The sequence below is a fragment of the Camellia sinensis genome, chromosome 7 (assembly GCF_055761805.1).
Source record: "Camellia sinensis isolate YWXY chromosome 7, ASM5576180v1, whole genome shotgun sequence".
NCBI classification, from domain to species: Eukaryota; Viridiplantae; Streptophyta; class Magnoliopsida; order Ericales; family Theaceae; genus Camellia; species Camellia sinensis.
Window position 1 is genome coordinate 26,574,872 of NC_138967.1, and position 17,220 is coordinate 26,592,091.

General features: G+C 37.8%; 1 protein-coding gene across 1 annotated transcript; it reads left to right on the forward strand.

Annotated features, from left to right (window-relative positions):
* The first annotated feature begins 15,541 nt into the window (after nucleotides 1-15,541).
* LOC145795686 (uncharacterized) lies at nucleotides 15,542-16,678 on the forward strand. Its single transcript, XM_082880545.1, has one exon. The coding sequence runs from the start codon at nucleotides 15,542-15,544 to the stop codon at nucleotides 16,676-16,678; it is 1,137 nt and encodes a 378-aa protein (XP_082736671.1).
* The last annotated feature ends 542 nt before the right edge of the window (nucleotides 16,679-17,220 follow it).

Genomic DNA, 17,220 nt, shown 5'->3' on the forward strand with positions numbered 1-17,220 from the left:
GGTGGCTCAAACTGTCAGCAGCATGGGGAAAGCAATTTCTGGAGGCGCATGCAGGAGTAGGGAGGTAGCTCTGGTGATGAGCTCTATCAACGTTCGAAATGGGGTGAATAGGCCTATTGTTGGTGATTTTAGTAACCCAGGCCTCTTAAAAAGTCTAAGTGGATCTGATTTATTAAGGCCTGGGCTCAACATTGAGGTTGTCTTGACTAAAGCCCATGAACTAAATGATGTGGAAACCCAAACCCACAGACCACCTGGAACTAAAATAGTGGAGGCCCAAACTGACTTAGAAGACTCTATTCAACCTTGTAGTGTTCAAAAACCAATAGCCCGAAATGGAAGAGAGGTCAGTAGCGAGATTTTGGGTTCTTCTACAGAATCAATTTAGAAGAGGGTAGCCATCAAGAGGGTGCAAAATCACGATCTCCCTAACAATTATCATAAGAAAAAAGGTAGTCTCCAAAGGGACAAATTAATGGTGGGAACCTCTCTAAATTTGAAGAAAGGCGCAGTGTTTCGGTCGGCGGTGGCAGCCCTCTCACTCTCAGCGGCATCTGAAGCAAACAGTTGGAGATTATAACTTGCTGAGGCTGAAGCATCACTCCAAATTGGGCGTATTCTTGGTGTGAACTGTGAAGGGAATGACGATGTTGTCCTCAACAAACTAATAGATTTGGAAGTCAATGACAAAGAAAAAATGAGGATTAGGGGTGGGGATGCTTGTTAAGCAGCTGCCCCGGGGGTTTTAAGAGTTGAAAAATGTTCTTTTATGAGGCTTATCTCTTGGAATGTAAGAGGGTTAGGAAGGCCTAGGAAAATGAGGAAGATTAAACAAGTGTTCTGTGAAAGAAGGGTTGATATGGTGCTACTACAAGAAACTAAGAGATCCACAATTGATGAAAAATTTGTTAGATCAATTTGGGGCAGAGATCAAATGGATTTCATGGCAGTTGATTCAGCAGGAGCTGCTGGTGGCCTATTATGCATCTGGAACCTAGAAGTATTTCAACTGGTTGATTACTGCAGCAACAGGAACTTCATAATTTTATCAGGTACTCTCTATAACAGTTTTGAGTGTGTGATTTTAAATATTTATGGGCCAAATGATATGGGGAGGAGAAAGGCGGTGTGGGATAGCTTGGTTCGATTAAAGTTGGTATACGATAAACCTTGGTGCTTGGGAGAGGACTTCAATGAGATCATGAGTATATCAGAAAGGAAGGCGAGATAAAGGTATGAGGGAGCTTAATGAGTTAATTGATAATCTTGAAGTGGTCGATTTACCAATGAGGGGAAGAAAATTTACTTGGTGTAATTCTCAAGATGGGGAGAAGTGGAGTCGAATTAATAGGTTTTTTGCTTAATCCAGAATGGCTACAAATGTTTAATTTTAAGCTTTGGGGGCTGTCCCGGAAGGTCTCAGATCACTGTTCTATTTTGTTGATGGAGGATGAGAGAGATTGGGGTCCAACTCCTTTTCGATTTCTAAATGCTTGGACCCTACATCCAAAGTTCAGATCTTTTGTGGAAAATACGTGGTTAGAAGCTAATGTGATGGGATGGGCTGGTTTCAAATGTCTTCAGAAGCTCAAAATACTAAAACTGGCTTTGAAACAGTGGGCTAAAGAAGTCTTTGGTGATGTGGAGCATAAACTTAAACAAGTTGAAGAGGAGATTCATGCACTTGATTTAAGTGCTGAAGAAAGACCATTATTTATGGCAGAGGAAGCTAGCAGAAGAGAGGCTAAAGGTGTAGCTTGGAAACTAAGTAAAATGGTGGAATGGACATGGATACAAAAATCCAAAATGAAGTGGTCAACACAAGGGGATAGGAACACAAAATCTTTTCACATTATGGCCAGCTCTAGGAGAATCAGAAACTCTCTGTGCTCAATAGCAGTCAACGGAATTGTTAAGGAGGATCCTATGGAGGTGAGGGCTGCAGTTCAATAGCATTTTATTAACCAATTTACTGAACCATGGTGCAATAGACCAAGGCTATCTGGGTCTTTTGTATCCATTGGGGATAGAGAAGCTGTTGAGCTCTTGGAAGCTGAGTTTTCGGAAAATGAGATTGTAGCTGCAGTTAAGAGTTGTGAAGGTAACAAAGCACCTGGACCTGATGGGTTTAATCTTATGATGCTTAAAAAGTGTTGGAAGGTGATCAAGGTAGATGTGTTGCAATTCATGCAAGAATTCCATCAAAATGCAAAACTGGTCAAAGGTATAAATAGTTCTTTTGTTGCTTTGATTGCGAAGAATGAGAACCCCTCTGGTTTGAATGATTACCGACCTATTAGTCTCATTGGCTCTTTGTATAAAATATTGGCAAAAGTATTAGCTAACAGAATCAAAACTGTGATGCCTAAAATTATTAGTGTTGCACAATCAGCATTCATAGAGGGTAAAAACATCTTAGATGGGGTGTTGATAGCCAATGAGATTGTGGATGGCTGGATGAAGAATCGAAAGAGTGGCATTGTCCTAAAGTTGGACTTTGAAAGAGCTTATGATTCAATCAATTGGAATTTCTTATTTACTATGCTTTCAAATTTTGGTTTTGGGGTTAAATGGATTAGTTGGATGAGGGAGTGTGTCTCAACAGCCAGAGTTTCTATTTTGGTAAATGGTTCGCCAATCTCAGAATTTAGCCCGCAAAAGGGTCTTAGGCAAGGTGACCTTCTATCCCCTTTCCTTTTTAACATTGTGGCTGAGGGCCTGAATATCCTGCTGGAAAGAGCAAAACAGTTGGGGTTGATCAAAGGAGCAGCAGTTGGTTCAAGTGCCTTTAGGATCTCTCAATTACAATTTGTGGACGACACAATTCTATTCTGTGAAGCTCATTGGGGGGAAGTCAATAACTTAAAGAGGATTTTGAGATGGTTTGAAGTGTTGTCCGGACTAAAAATTAACTACCACAAGAGTGTGGTGTGTGGTGTTGGGTTAACAGTTGAAGCATCCAAGGAATTTGCTGATAAGTTCAATTGTCTTCACCAAAGTTTGCCCCTAAAGTACTTAGGACTCCCTCTAGGTGCAAACCCAAGGAGAAAGACGACTTGGCAGCCAATGTTAGCCAAATACAAACAAAGACTTTCCTCTTGGAAGAGAAGATTCCTCTCATTTGCTAGTAGGCTGACTTTGGTTAAATCTGTGTTGTCTAGCTTACCTATTTATTATTTATCTCCGTTCAAAATGCCAGCAGGGGTTGCTAAGGAATTTGTGTCTATTCAATCCCATTTTCTTTGGGGTGGGGATGGCTTTAGAAGGAAAATACATTTGGTCAAATGGAAGGAGATTTCTAAAAGCAAACAGCAGGGGGGTCTAGGGGTTAAAAGGGTTAGACTCATGAATGAGTGCCTCTTATTGAAATGGTGGTGGAGGTTTGGGGCTAAACCTAATGCTCTGTGGAAACAGGTGATATATAACAAATACAATCAGGTGGGTGTAGGGTGGTGTCCAGAATCTGTTGATAACCCTATGATCTCATGTATATGGGCTGACATCTTGGGTGTTGCTAGAACCAGACCGGATCTGGTGGAATTCTTTAAAGAAAACTCTGCTCCAGTGATGGGGGATGGGAAAAACACTCTGTTCTGGAGAGGTACATGGTGTAATAATGTGTGCTTGATGGAAGTTTTCCCTAGGCTATATTCCTTGTCTTTGGAAAAGTTTGATTCTGTGTATTTGATGCACTCCAGAAGAAATAGTGGAGTGGAGTGGAGTGGAACCTCAATTTTAAAAGATCACTTTTTCAGTGGGAGGTGAAGGATTTGAATAGATTAAAATTGTTGCTAAGTAATGCTCCAGCCCTTAAGGAAAGTATGGCTGATGCTTTGCATTGGAAAGCAGAACCATCAGGTAACTTTACTGTGTCCTCTATTTATAAGTGGTGCGATAATTCCTTTGGTACAGTGTGTAAGGTTTCAGATCTGTTATGGAACAATGTTTCTTCACATAGAGCTCAATTCTTCGGTTGGTTGGCATGGAAAGGAAGGCTAAAGACCTCCAACATTTTGCAACGAATTAGAGCGCCCTCTGATGAGGCCAATGTGAGTTGCACTTTCTGCAATGAAGAAGTGAAGAGTGTAAATCATGTGCTTCTTCTTTGCCCTTTTGTTTGGAAGGTTTGGGCACATATACTAAATTGGTGGGGTTTGCAGTGGGTACAACCTGGTACTGTGCACTGTCTTTTTGATTGGTGGGTTGGTACAAGGCTGAAAAAACAAAAGAGGGTGATTTGAAAGGCCATGCCTCTGGCTGTGATTTGGTCCATCTGGAAATTAAGAAATAATTGTATCTTTAAGGGCATTCATCCAAATTTTGAGGAGCTATGTGAGGTCATTAAAGTTCGAGTTGCGATGTGGTGCAAAGATGATGGCTCTTTCTACTCAGGTTATTTAGTAACTGATTTTGTGAATAATCTGCAACAGGTAAGGTTCTGCAGTAGGGGTGTCGACTGAGTTAGGCATTGGTGTGTGGGCAGCTGGTTTTGTTCAGTATGAAGCTTGCTGCTGGGAGGGCTGCTGAGATGGGAACTGTTGGGTTGCTGGGAGGTCTTCTTTGGGTCTGTTCTATTTTGCTCTACTTAGGTAGTGGCAGTGATTTGCTGGGATTGTTTTTGCTTGGAGCAAGCATCTCTGGACTGCTCTCTTAGCAGAGGATTGTATTTCTACTCTAAGGCATTGGAATTGGTCTGCATTGGTGAGGTTTGCTGGGTTTTTTTGCTGCTGGGAGGGCTGCATCTCTGGAATGTGGTTTGCATTGGTGTGTGGGCAGCTGGTTTTGCTCAATGTGAAGCTTGCTGCTGGGAGAGCTGCTGAGATGGGATCTGTTGGGTTGCTGGGAGGTCTGCTAGGATGGGAGATCTGCTGGGAGGCCTGCTCAGTGTGAGGTTGCTTTGGGTCTGTTCTGTTTTGCTCTGCTTAGGTAGTGGCAGTGATCTGCTGGGATTGTTTTTGCTTGGAACAAGCATCTCTGGTCTGCTTTCTTAGCAGAGGATTGTATTTCTACTCTAAGGCATCAGATTGGGTTTGGGAGGTGTATGCTTTGGTCAGTGGCCTGCATATTGCTCTGGTTTTGCATTGGGGTGAGGTCTGGGATCTGAGTATGCACTAGACTTTGTTGGAAGCTGTGGGTTCTGTATGCACTGGACTGATGTAGAGGGAGTTTTGTGTGCTGGTTGTGAGAATGGTCTGCTGCTAGGCCAGCTGTTGTGATTGTGTATGTAGGTGGACTATTGCAGTATTGCAGTGGGAGCCTGTCTGCAGAGGGGAGTTTGTCTTGGTGGATTGTTTTTGGTTTTTTCTATGTATTCTTGTGGTTGTTTTCTCTTCAACCTTATGGTATGCTGGCAAATGATTGGGCTGTCCTCACGGTGCCAACCTAGTTGGGATCGTGAGGTTTGCTTTGATGCCTTTTGCACTGCCTCTTCCTTTTTTGATGTAATTTCATTTTGGCAATTTTCATCAATAAAGGGTTTTTTTTGCTGTTCAAAAAAAAAAAGTTGACCAAGATACAATACTAAAAAACAGAATCTTAGCATTTTATTATTTAGTGGAATGAGATAAACGTGTGTATTATATGTAGCCTATTATAAATTGATATAATTTTATCATAAAATTTCATAATATCAACCACAAAATACATAATCTCACCATAAATTGACTTAATAAAAAAAGACGTAACCAAACCATAGACTTTCATTATACGATTTACAAAATTTTGAATATATTATTTGTTAGTTTGTGGTTAAGTTACACATTTCGTAATTAATATTACAAAATTTTATATAAAATTATGTCAATTGTAATGAGGTGCATATGGTACACACATAAAAGTGTGTGTACCATAAGATTTACCCTCCCCAGTGGAATATACAATCGTGGAATGACCTGGCCCAAATTTTGTATTGCTCATCCTCGTTAGAAATTTGGTAAAAAATATTCTCTCTCCCTTTTCTTCTTCTTCTTCTTCTTCTTCTTTTATTTTTTATTTTTTTTAGAGATAGCCAAACGAATAAATAAATCAGACAACTAAAGCTCATATCGAGCGACCCACTCTCTTGTTCTTCGAAAAATGGAACACTCTTTAATCGCTTAATGTTGAACGGTCTAGAACAAACAAAATTTAAAGCAAACAAAAATAACATCTAAAAACAAAACTTGGATTGGTGAGCCAGGGTTGTTTGGGATGATTTAAATAAGTGTACTTTTTGACTTTTTATGAAATATAGGTTGGGTATAGGTTGGGTTTGAAGTGATGTGGTAGAGATGTGATGTGATTTAAATAAGAGAGTGTGACTTAAATAGAATAGTGACTTTTTGACTTTTTGACTTTTTAAATTTATGCCAAACAATCCATTATGCTCCGAGTCAATTTTTAATCTTTCACAGTTGACAATCACGCACAATGCACGTGCCTTCTCAAAATAAATAATTTTTTTATTTATACATAAAAATCATACAATTTTTTTTATAAGAATAATATAATAATTTTATTGTTATAAATAAATTCATCTTTATAGATGTTTTGTTTTAAAATAAAATATGCAATATTAAGTCACATTATTACATATGAAAAATTCTATACAAATTTTCTATTCGTATATCATTATTTAATTAAAATAAAAAGCATCTAATGATTATGCCTTATTTATACTACTATATATTGTAGAAAGTCTACAATTTATTTAGTGTTAATAATTTATCATATCTTTTTTTATTCTTAAATTGTCCCTACCTAATTGTCAATTTTAAATTTGGTAGTAGTTGGACATGTGTGTTGCATGTGACATATAATTTTTCATCAACTGTTAATACTGTAATTGTACATATATCTTAAATTGATATGTGATATTTATATAAAGTATGGGAATTTGCAGAGGTAAATTGATTTGTATTCAAAACACAACTAAACAAAAAATGAATACATACTCGGCTAAAAAATTTACATGATAAATGAGAAATCTTATAAACATAAATATTAATTTATAGCTAGATTGTTAAAATCACAATCTTATCTTAAATACTAAACAATAAACAAGCCCTTTAAATATGTAGTGTTACACAAATATTTTTCTATCAACTTTTCACCTCACTTTTCTAATGTATGAAATTAATTGTGCAATTACACAATTTTATTTAAAAGTTCATCTCATAATACAAATTTATTGAACTCACTATTACATATATATTATTGGTGTAAAAATACATTAATATCAATATATAATATATTTTTATATATCAAGAGATGTTGACTCTCGTTTTATGTGCTACGAATATCTTGCATAATGAACAATATAACATTAGTCATTAATATATTTTCATTTACGTCGAAAATGTGGAATAGATTTTTTAAGAAAATGGAATATTTCAATCGATATAGAAATTTTATAATTGTTTTCGCGATATTTATATATCTATGCTTAAGTGTTTGCGGGTCACTTTTATAAAATTGTTAAATTACATAATTTGTTATGTCACATGTTAGTAATTAGCATATGACAAAAATTACTTGAAATTTTTTATTTGATGTACTTACTTTCTACATCATTGAGTTGTTGCGATAATATTTGGGAATCATTTGATTTTTTTTTCTTTGTAATTTCACTAAAATATGTGCATAAGGTAAATTGTTTTTCTTAAACTTCAAAACAAATAGCACAATTCTTGCTTCAACTCATCTAACTTTGTTTGGAGAGCATGTTCCAATAAATTTTATATAATTTTCATTTCACCATCTTTTTATTTTTCTTCTTGCTCACCATTATAACTCATTGTAATAAAAATGTTTTGATGAGTAAGAGTTTGAGGCGATATCTTATTATTATGAATTTCAAAATCCATTTTTTCTAATAATGTAATTTTTTTCTGTGAGGAGAAAAAAAAAAGTACAATTATTGTCGTAATTGAGGTGTTTTGCAGAGTCTTAGTTTATTATTGAAAATGTTTGTTGTAGACACTTAAGTATATTCCTACCATGGATCAGGTAGCTGATATTTTCGCTAAGCCTCTTTCTCCTTCCAGATTTCATTACCTTCGTGACAAGCTGCTAGTGTTTCCTTCCCCTATCAGCTTGAGGCGGGCTGAAGAAGTATCATCAGTTTCATCACCATCTCATAGACAGCTGTCTTTGTCTGTGAGAGCTGCACCATCACAGATCTGTAAGCCTAGTATTCTACGAACTTGCTACAATGTAATTAGTTATGGTGGTTAGCTAGTTTGTTATGAGTTAGTTAGTTTGTTTAGAGTTTGTTTTAGATTATATATTTTGTATAGTTTAGATACAGTATATAAACAAGTGTAAGCTACAGATTTGATATAATGAAAATATGAGTTCAAAGAATCTCAATAGTATGTACTATTTTTAATTAGATTATTAAATTCACAAAAAATTGAAAGGAATTTGTGAATAAATTGTGTAAAATTAGAGATTAATGAAGAAAGATTTAAAAAAAGAGAAGCTTACGGTGTTTGGTTTGATTTATTATTCCAAACTTTTGTTTTAAATTTTTTAATTTTCATGTTTTTTGTCTGTGACACTGTTTTTTTAATAACCTTTTTATTTTCATTTTAGATTCACTTATTTAATGATGTTTTTTATTTTTGTAATTTTACTTTTAGATTTAGGTTCTCTTAATCTAAACACATTTAGAAAATAATTTGTTATGTATTCTCTTAATATAATAATGATAATAATAATGATAATAATAATAATAATAATAATAATAATGACAAAATCAGTATATGTTCGAATTTATAATTTTTTTAGACAAATTACCAACACCCCCTTGAGATTTGACTAAAATACATATTCCTCTCTAAGATTTGAAAAATTACATCCCGCTCCTTGAGGTTTATATTTGCATAACGAATTATCCCTTCATTTGTTATGCAAATATAAGCCTTATGGGGCAATTTGTAATTTATCAAACTTCGGGGGGGAATCCGTATTTTAGTCAAATCTCAAGAGGGGTGTTGGTAATTTTCCCTATTTTCTTTTTTTATCAATATTTTACTTTTTAATTATGTTCAAATTATTACACATTAAATATGAGAGGTCTACGCTTTGTGCAATAATTTGATGAGAAGTCTTGGAAAATATTTTATTTCCAATTTTACCTTTTGGCTTTTTTTTATCTGTTTGACTTTTCATTGACTATCTATTCAAATTTATATCTATCTGTTTAAAAAAAAATTATATGTTCAATTTTTTGTCTATTTATTCAAAATTATATATATCTGTTCAAATACACAATTATTTTTTCATTATTCTATCTTATACTATTTTTTCAAAATTTATTATCGAGTTTTGAGCTCAAGTCAAACTAGATTAGTTATTCAACGGAGCTGAAACTGAATTTTTGAACCTAATAAACACACAAATCAAGCTTGAATACTAAAAAAACTCAACTCAACGTGATTCCTTTGCAATGCTATCTCTGTCTCGTGGGTAGCCTAACAAGTTGACCAAGATACAATACTAAAAAAGAGAATCTTAGCATTTTATTATTTACTGGAATGAGAAAAATGTGTGTATTATATTCATCTTATCATAAATTGCTATAATTTCATTATATCAATAACAAAATACGTAATCTCGCCATAAATTGACTTAAAAAAAAAAAAAACGCATAACCAAACCACAAACTTTTATTACACAAATCACAAAATTTTAAATATTTTATTACGTTAATTTGTGGTTAGGTTACTTATGTCGTGATTGATATTACAAAATTTTATATAAAATTATGTGATTTATAATAAGGTGTATATAGTACACACATAAAAGTGTGTATACCATAGGGTTTACCCTCCCCAGTGGAATATACAATCCTGGAATGACCTGGCCCAAATTTTGTAGAGCTCGTCCTTGTGAGAAATTTGGTAAAAAATATTCTCTCTCCTTGTTTATTTTATTTTTTTTTTTTTGTTTTTTTGGGAGATAGGCAAATGAATAAATAAATCAAACAAAAGCTCATATCAAGCGACCTACTCTCTTGTTCTTAAAAGGGTATTACCCATAATCCATTACCTTATGCTGCACAGTTGACAATCACGCACGATGCACGTGCCTTATCAAAATAAAATATATATAAAAACGGAAATGCTAGAGACTCCCAGCATTTTGGCACCCCCAGCACCCCCAGTGCCACATGGGGGCTGCCAATGGCCAAAAACAAAGAAAAAAAAAAAAAAAAAAAAAACAGTTTTTTCAACCAATGAGAAAGGACCCCCAGCACCCCCACTGGCGGTCCCAAGCTTTATTCATATAAAAATCATACCATTTTTTTTATAAGAATAATATAATAATTCTATTGTTGTAAATAAATTCATCTTTATAGATGTTTTGTTTTAAAATAAAATGTGCATATTAAATCACATTATTATGTATGAAAATTCTATATAAATTTTCTATTTGTGTATCATTATTTAAATAAAATAAAAAGCATCTAATGATTATGCCTTATTTATACTATTATATACTGTATAAAGTCTACAATTCATTTAGTGTTAATAATTTATCATACCATTTTCTATTCTTAAATTGTCCCTACCTAATTGTCAATTTTAAATTTAGTAGTAGTTGGACACGTGTGTTGCATGTGACACGTAATTTTTCATCAACTGCTAATACTGTAATTATACCTGTCTCTTAAATTGATATGTGATATTTATATAAAGTATGAAAACTTGTAGAGGTAAATTGATCTGTATTCAAAATACAACTAAACAAGAAATGAATACATACTTGGCTAAAAAATTTAATAAATGAGAAATTTTATAAACATAAACATTAAGATTGTTAAAATCACAATCTTATCTTAAATAACAAATAATAAAAAAGCCCTTTAAATATGTAGTATTACAAAAATCTTTTTCTATCAACTTTTCACCTCAATTTTCTATATAATCTATACCTTTAATACAATTGAATGTATGAAATTAATTGTACAATTACACACTTTTATTTAATAGTTCATTTCATAATACAAATTTATTGAACCCATTATTGCATATTAATGGTGTAAAAATGCATTAATATCAGTATGTGATATATTTTTATATATCAAGAGTTGTTGACTTTCGTTTTATGTGCTGCGAATATCTTGCATGATGAACAATATAACATTAGACATTAATATATTTTCATTTACATCGAAAATGTAGAATAGTTTTTTTAAGAAAATGGTATGATATTCTACTTTAATATTTCGATCAAATTAAATTACATAATTTATTATGTTACCGGTTAGTAATTAGCATATGACAAAAATTGTTAGAAATTTCTTATTTGATGTACTTACTTTCTATATCGTTGAGTTGTTGCGATAATATTTGGGCATCATTTGATATTTTTTTCCTTTGTAATTTGACTAAAATATGTGCATGAGGTACATTGTTTTTCTTAAACTTCTTAACAGGTAGCACAATTCCTGCTTCAGCTCCTCTAACTTTGTTTGCGGAGCATGTTACAATAAATTTTTTATAATTTTTATTTCACCATCTTTTTATTTTTCTTCTTGTTCACCATTATAACTGATTGTAATAAAAATGTTTTGATAAGTAAGAGTTTGAGGCAATATCATATTATTATGAATTTTAAAATCCATTTTTCCTTAATAATGTAATTTTTTCAGTGAGGAGAAAAAAAAGTACAATTATTTTTGTAATTGAGATGTTTTGCCGAGTCTTAGTTTATTATTGAAAGTGTTCGATGTAAGACACTTGTTTATATGGCATGTATTTATACATGTATTGAACTTAAGTTGATAAGAGAATAATACACAATTTCGTAATTTTTTCCTAACAAATATAACAATATATTACTAAAGCGATACATGTTAAAAAATTAAAGTATCTGCTACTAATGTAGCATTTTGAATTGAAAATGTATGAATACTGTAACGTATATAAATTTACTATGTATTTTATAATGATTTCAAAAAAAAAAATTCGGTAGAGAAGGAAATGATTTCAAAAGATTACTGTGCATTGCATAAATTTACTATGTATTCTATAATATAATAATATATAAAAATATTATTTGTGTAAATATATATGAATACCTAAAAAATACACAACAACATATAAAATTATAAAATAAAAATAAATAGATTAATAAAATATATTCTAACGGGTCAAATTTATAAAATTTAAGTTAAAACCGATTTAAAACATTTTGGCCAACACGGATAAAGGAGTGGATTAAAGCTTAAATTCTATATTTCTATTGAGAATTTTGTGAGATAATATATTCTTATTTTTATCATCAGGTGTTTAAAAAAAAGTACTCAAATCTTAAAGTCAGTCAAATAGAGTGCCTACACACACCACACCAAATTTAAATTTAAGTCATTTTTTATTCTCAAGCACTTTTTAAATTATTTTTCAGTTAGGTAGCATTATCAAAAAGAATAATAATAATAATAATAATAATAATAATAATAATAATAATAATGTGTGTATATACATACATATCACATTTGCCCTTCAATTCAATCTGATTTTTGACAAATAGTGATTAATTAACTTTTTCTGCATGACAGCTGTAACCATAGATATGTGTGGTTAAGTTATGTAAACTAGTTTAATATTTTGTACACTTCTTTAGACATCAAGGTGTGAAGAATCAATGTATAAATACTTGATGTTTTGCTGCTGAAAAATCTACTTCTATTCTTCTTGCCAAAGTCTGGTCAAGTTCTTGTTGTTTTGTTCAATTCTAATACTGAAACAACAACTAAAGTTACATAGGCCTACACAAAAGGCTGCCATCTGGGATCAGAGTTGTTGGTTTGTGGAAGCAATATCAGGTGCAAGGTGAAGAAAGAAAATCCTTAAAACTCCATGGTGGCCACAATTCCAATTTTTGATGCTGAGAACTACGAGTTTTGGAATGTGAAGATGAAAACTCTATTTCTATCTATGGATTTGTGGGATACGGTAGAGAATGGGAACGAGGATGAGACTGACAAGGAGAACCAAAGGAAGAATGCTGCAGCGCTTTCTCTAATCCAGCGAGGCGTCTCAGACAGGATCTTTAAAATAATCATTAAAGCTAAAAAAGCGAAAGAGGCTTGGGACTGTCTTCAAGAGAAATTTCGAACAGAGGAAAGGGTAATTTGAGTAGTCTAACTTCAAACACTAGCATTTACCATTTTTTTACGTTTATAATTAGTTTTTGTTTTTGTTCTTACAGCCAACTCTATCTATTATGAAAGCACTCGCAAAAGGCTTTGTACCCGCAAACATCTCAAAATCGAAGGAAACCGATTTGATAGTGGCTACACTGATAGCAACGGTGACCTTCGCAGCAGGCATCACCATGCCTGGTGGCTACATTGTTGATAACAATGACCCGAACCAAGGAATGGCAATTCTAACCAGAAAAGCAGTGAGAGGGGAAATTTGCGCCGATAGTACGGCCGAGCTAAGATAGGGCGAGTCCTGACAGACCTCACGGCGCCGTGCTATTTCCTCCGTTGAGACGCCCGGTGGGTCTGTTTTGCTCGGTCGAAAAGATCGGCTGACCGGGCGTGAATTAAGCCTGGCCGAGCTGCGACTAACAAACATTTGGTAGGGCACACAGCCAAGTGTCGAGACCAGGGTACGGGTAGCTCGGGCTAAACTATGGACAAGTGAGGGATGTCTCTGACCGGTTAGCCGAGATGGGCAGATTCCAGATAACCTCGGATGAAGGTAAAACGGACGGAGGCCGACATGCCTCGTGACCGGAATGCCACGATGAACCGGTCAATACCAGCCCGACCCATGAGCATCACCCCTCTGCCCCTTCGCCAAGGTGCAGTCTGGTGGGGCATAGCTCGGTTGAGCGCCCGTGGTGACAGTTCCTCGGTAGGGATAGGCCGGTCGTGGTACTCCGGTCAGGTGTGTCACCTGGGCCAATGACGCGAGGGAGAGGACATCTGCTCCACGCGCGCCTCAATACCGTTGGACAGTTCTGCGTGTACTGGTGGAAGGACTAAGCCTTTACACGCGTAAGGTCGTGGGAGGCGAGCACTGCCACCTGTCCAGGGAAGGACAGCAGAGGTAGTGCGCGTGCAATTTTGAGGGTGCATGGCCAGCCTAGAAATATGGTGGAAGACGAACGTTAGAGGTATGCAACTTTTCCCCCAAGAGAAAATACTCTCTCTATCAGTCTTCTCCTTCCTTTAGTGGACTGACTTGATCGTCGGAGGGTCTATCCGGTACACCACCGCCGGGCAGCTCACCGTTTCCGTGTTGCCAGGTAAACGCCATCAATAGAAGCTTGGAGTACAAGGAGTACGGAAAGCAGAGGATATTTCGCCCCTATACAATTAGCGCCGTCTGTGGGAATTCTTTGATACTCAACCCTTGCTCTTTGAGCTTCTTCGACCACTTCCATGGCCAACAACGGCGATGCCCCACTGTCTGTCATCGATGGTGTCACACTTGAGTACGTCCGCTTGAGAGAAGGTCCTCCGAATATTCCAGCCATGGCGGGCCTAGAGACTCCTTCGCGAGGTGCGCGAGACAAACACGGGAGGAGTACTGATTGCTCGCAGAGTCTAGAGAGCCGCCGACGCCGGGGGGAGTCCCATGCACAGCACCTGGAGCACAAACTCAAGGACCAAGATGCCCTCATTCGCAAGATGGCGGCAGAGATGGAGCTACTGAAACGCCAGATTAAAGGGAAGGGTGTTGCTGGAGAGGGCAACCTCAGTGAGCGCACCCCGTCCCCTCGTAGTAGCAGTCGCCGTCAGGGGAGGACTCACTCTCTCTCCATCACCAGGAACTATGGGGTTGGAGATTCCGACCAAAGAGAGGCCAGGACTCTCTCTCGCGACAGCACCTACCGCCCCTCACGCCCGACGCCGATGTCGGGATCCTCTTTCTCCACACGTTCCAGGGATTTGAGGGATGTATTGGAGGAGAGGGCGCGCCGTCGGGAGGCCCGGAGAGTACCGGCATTGCAGAGGTTGAGCGCTCCAGTTCGTTGTAATGAGGAAGTGGCGATGCCAGCCCCCAAAGTAATGGCCCCTGCGCTGGTGGACAAAGAGCTGGCGCAACTTACAGCCACGCCGCTGTCTCTAGTGATTGAGAGTACACCACTCCCCGCCGGATTCCACCAGCCAAAGTTCACTTTGTACGACGGCAAGACGGATCCGTACATGCATGTGAGCCATTACCGGCAAGTAATGGCTGGACACCAGCGCAATGATGCCTTGATGTGCATCATATTCCTAGCAAGCTTGGGAGAGCTGGGTTTGAAATGGTTCGAAAGGCTCCCGAAGGGGAGTATTGAGGGGTGGCAGCAACTAGCGGAAGCCTTCGTCACTAGGTTCAAAACCAACACACGAACGCCAAAGGAGGTCGACCATCTCCTAGGCGTCAAGATGGAGTCTGGATGTTCGTTGAAGGCATACAATGCGAAATACTGGGAAACTTACAATGAGATCCTCGACTGCCCCACCAATCTGGCAATCACTCAATACAAACGAGGTCTCCCAGTCGGACATAGGCTGCGCGATTCACTCACGATGCATCAACCCACAACCATGGAGTCATTGATGCAGCGGATCAATGAGCACATTCGTGTAGAGGATGATGCCGCCTCCGCGACCGAGAAGGCTAATCCGGTAGCGGCAGACAGAAGGGTGGCGGGGAAACTTCACTCGGTTGGGCAGGAGGATAACCGCCCAAACAACCGGTCAAAAGATCAGCGCCATGGTTCAAACCGTGATGACAGAAACAAGGGTCGCCAAAACGACCGGGCTGACACTCCCCGTGATGCAGCGGAGGATGCCAAAAGAAAATTAAAGGCACGGACTGGAATCACCACGGTATTTAAAATCCCCATCTATCGCATTTTGAGCGAGATTCGAGGTGAACCCTTCATCCGTTGGTCGGCCAAGTTGGGGAGCGCGCAGAGGGGCTTCAATTCAAAATATCGCTACACCTTTCATGAAGAACGGGGGCACCGAACAGAGGACTGCTTTCCACTCAAACAACACTTAGAGGAGTTGGTGGCAGCAGGGCATCTTGACCAATACATAGATGGGGGCATCAAGGCCACGCTAGCGGACCAAGCCGAGCCAAACGGCTTGGCCGCCCTAGAAGCGTCCCTGCAAGGTGTAATCAACGTCATCCACGGCATCATTGAACCGGCCAGGGTCTGCGAGCTGAGAGGGATGATCAAGAAGGCCGAGCACATGAGGGAAGTGCTCTCTGTTCAGCCCGCTGTGAAGAAGGGAAAGTCCGAAGAAAGGGACATCCTTTCATTCTCGACCAAGGACTTGGAAAGAGTTCAGATGCCGCACAGTGATGCTTTAGTAGTCACTCTTTGCGTCAAAGACTTTGACATCAAGAGAATCTTGATCGATCAGGGGAGTTCGGTAGAAATTATGTATTATGACGCGTTTAAACAAATGAAGTTGGAAGACAAGGACTTGGCCCCCGCAACGTCCCCTTTGGTCGGCTTTAACTCACAGCCAGAATGGCCAATCAGAAAGATTATTTTTCCAGTCAAAGGGGGATCGGTCGTAAAGCAAGTAGAGATCTGGGTGCTCAAAGTTCCATCGAATTACAACTTGATCTTAGGTAGGGGTTGGCTGCACGCCATGCAAGCAGTTGCTTCGACCTTCCACCAAGTCATGCACTTTCCGGCACCAAGCGGACAAATAGAGGAAGTTTGAGGGGACCAGGTAATGGCAAAACAATGCTTCGTTGTGGTAAATGGCAGCCGAGTGGCCAAAGGGTTCGTCCAAATGATTGAGGGGCCCGAGGGTAAAGAAGTCCTTGAAGACGTAGGGAGAAAGGCCGAGGAAAAATCGGTCGAAGATTTGGTGGAAGTGCGCATTGACGAGAACGATCCAACTAAATTCTTTCTCTTGGGATCATCCTTGTCTAGCGCCGAGCGGATGGATTATATCAACTTCTTGGTTTCCAATTTGGAGGCCTTTGCCTGGACGCCTTACGACATGCCCGGCATCGACCCAAGCTTCATTTGTCATCAGTTGAATGTCTTCCCCAATGTACGGCCAGTCATTCAAAGGACGCGCCGCCTTACACCATGCTGAAGTGGTGGCAGAAGAAGTGAAGAATTTGTTGGAAGCTGGGGCCATAGAGGAGGTGCAATACCCTCGGTGGATATCTAACACGGTGGTTGTTCCGAAGAAGAACGGCAAGTGGCGAGTCTGCGTTGACTACAAGACTGTCAACCGAGCGTGCCCCAAGG

What these genes read in the sequence shown, in the direction of transcription:
- LOC145795686 (XM_082880545.1), top strand. Translation starts at nt 15,542, where the DNA reads ATGGAGTCATTGATGCAGCGGATCAATGAGCACATTCGTGTAGAGGAT.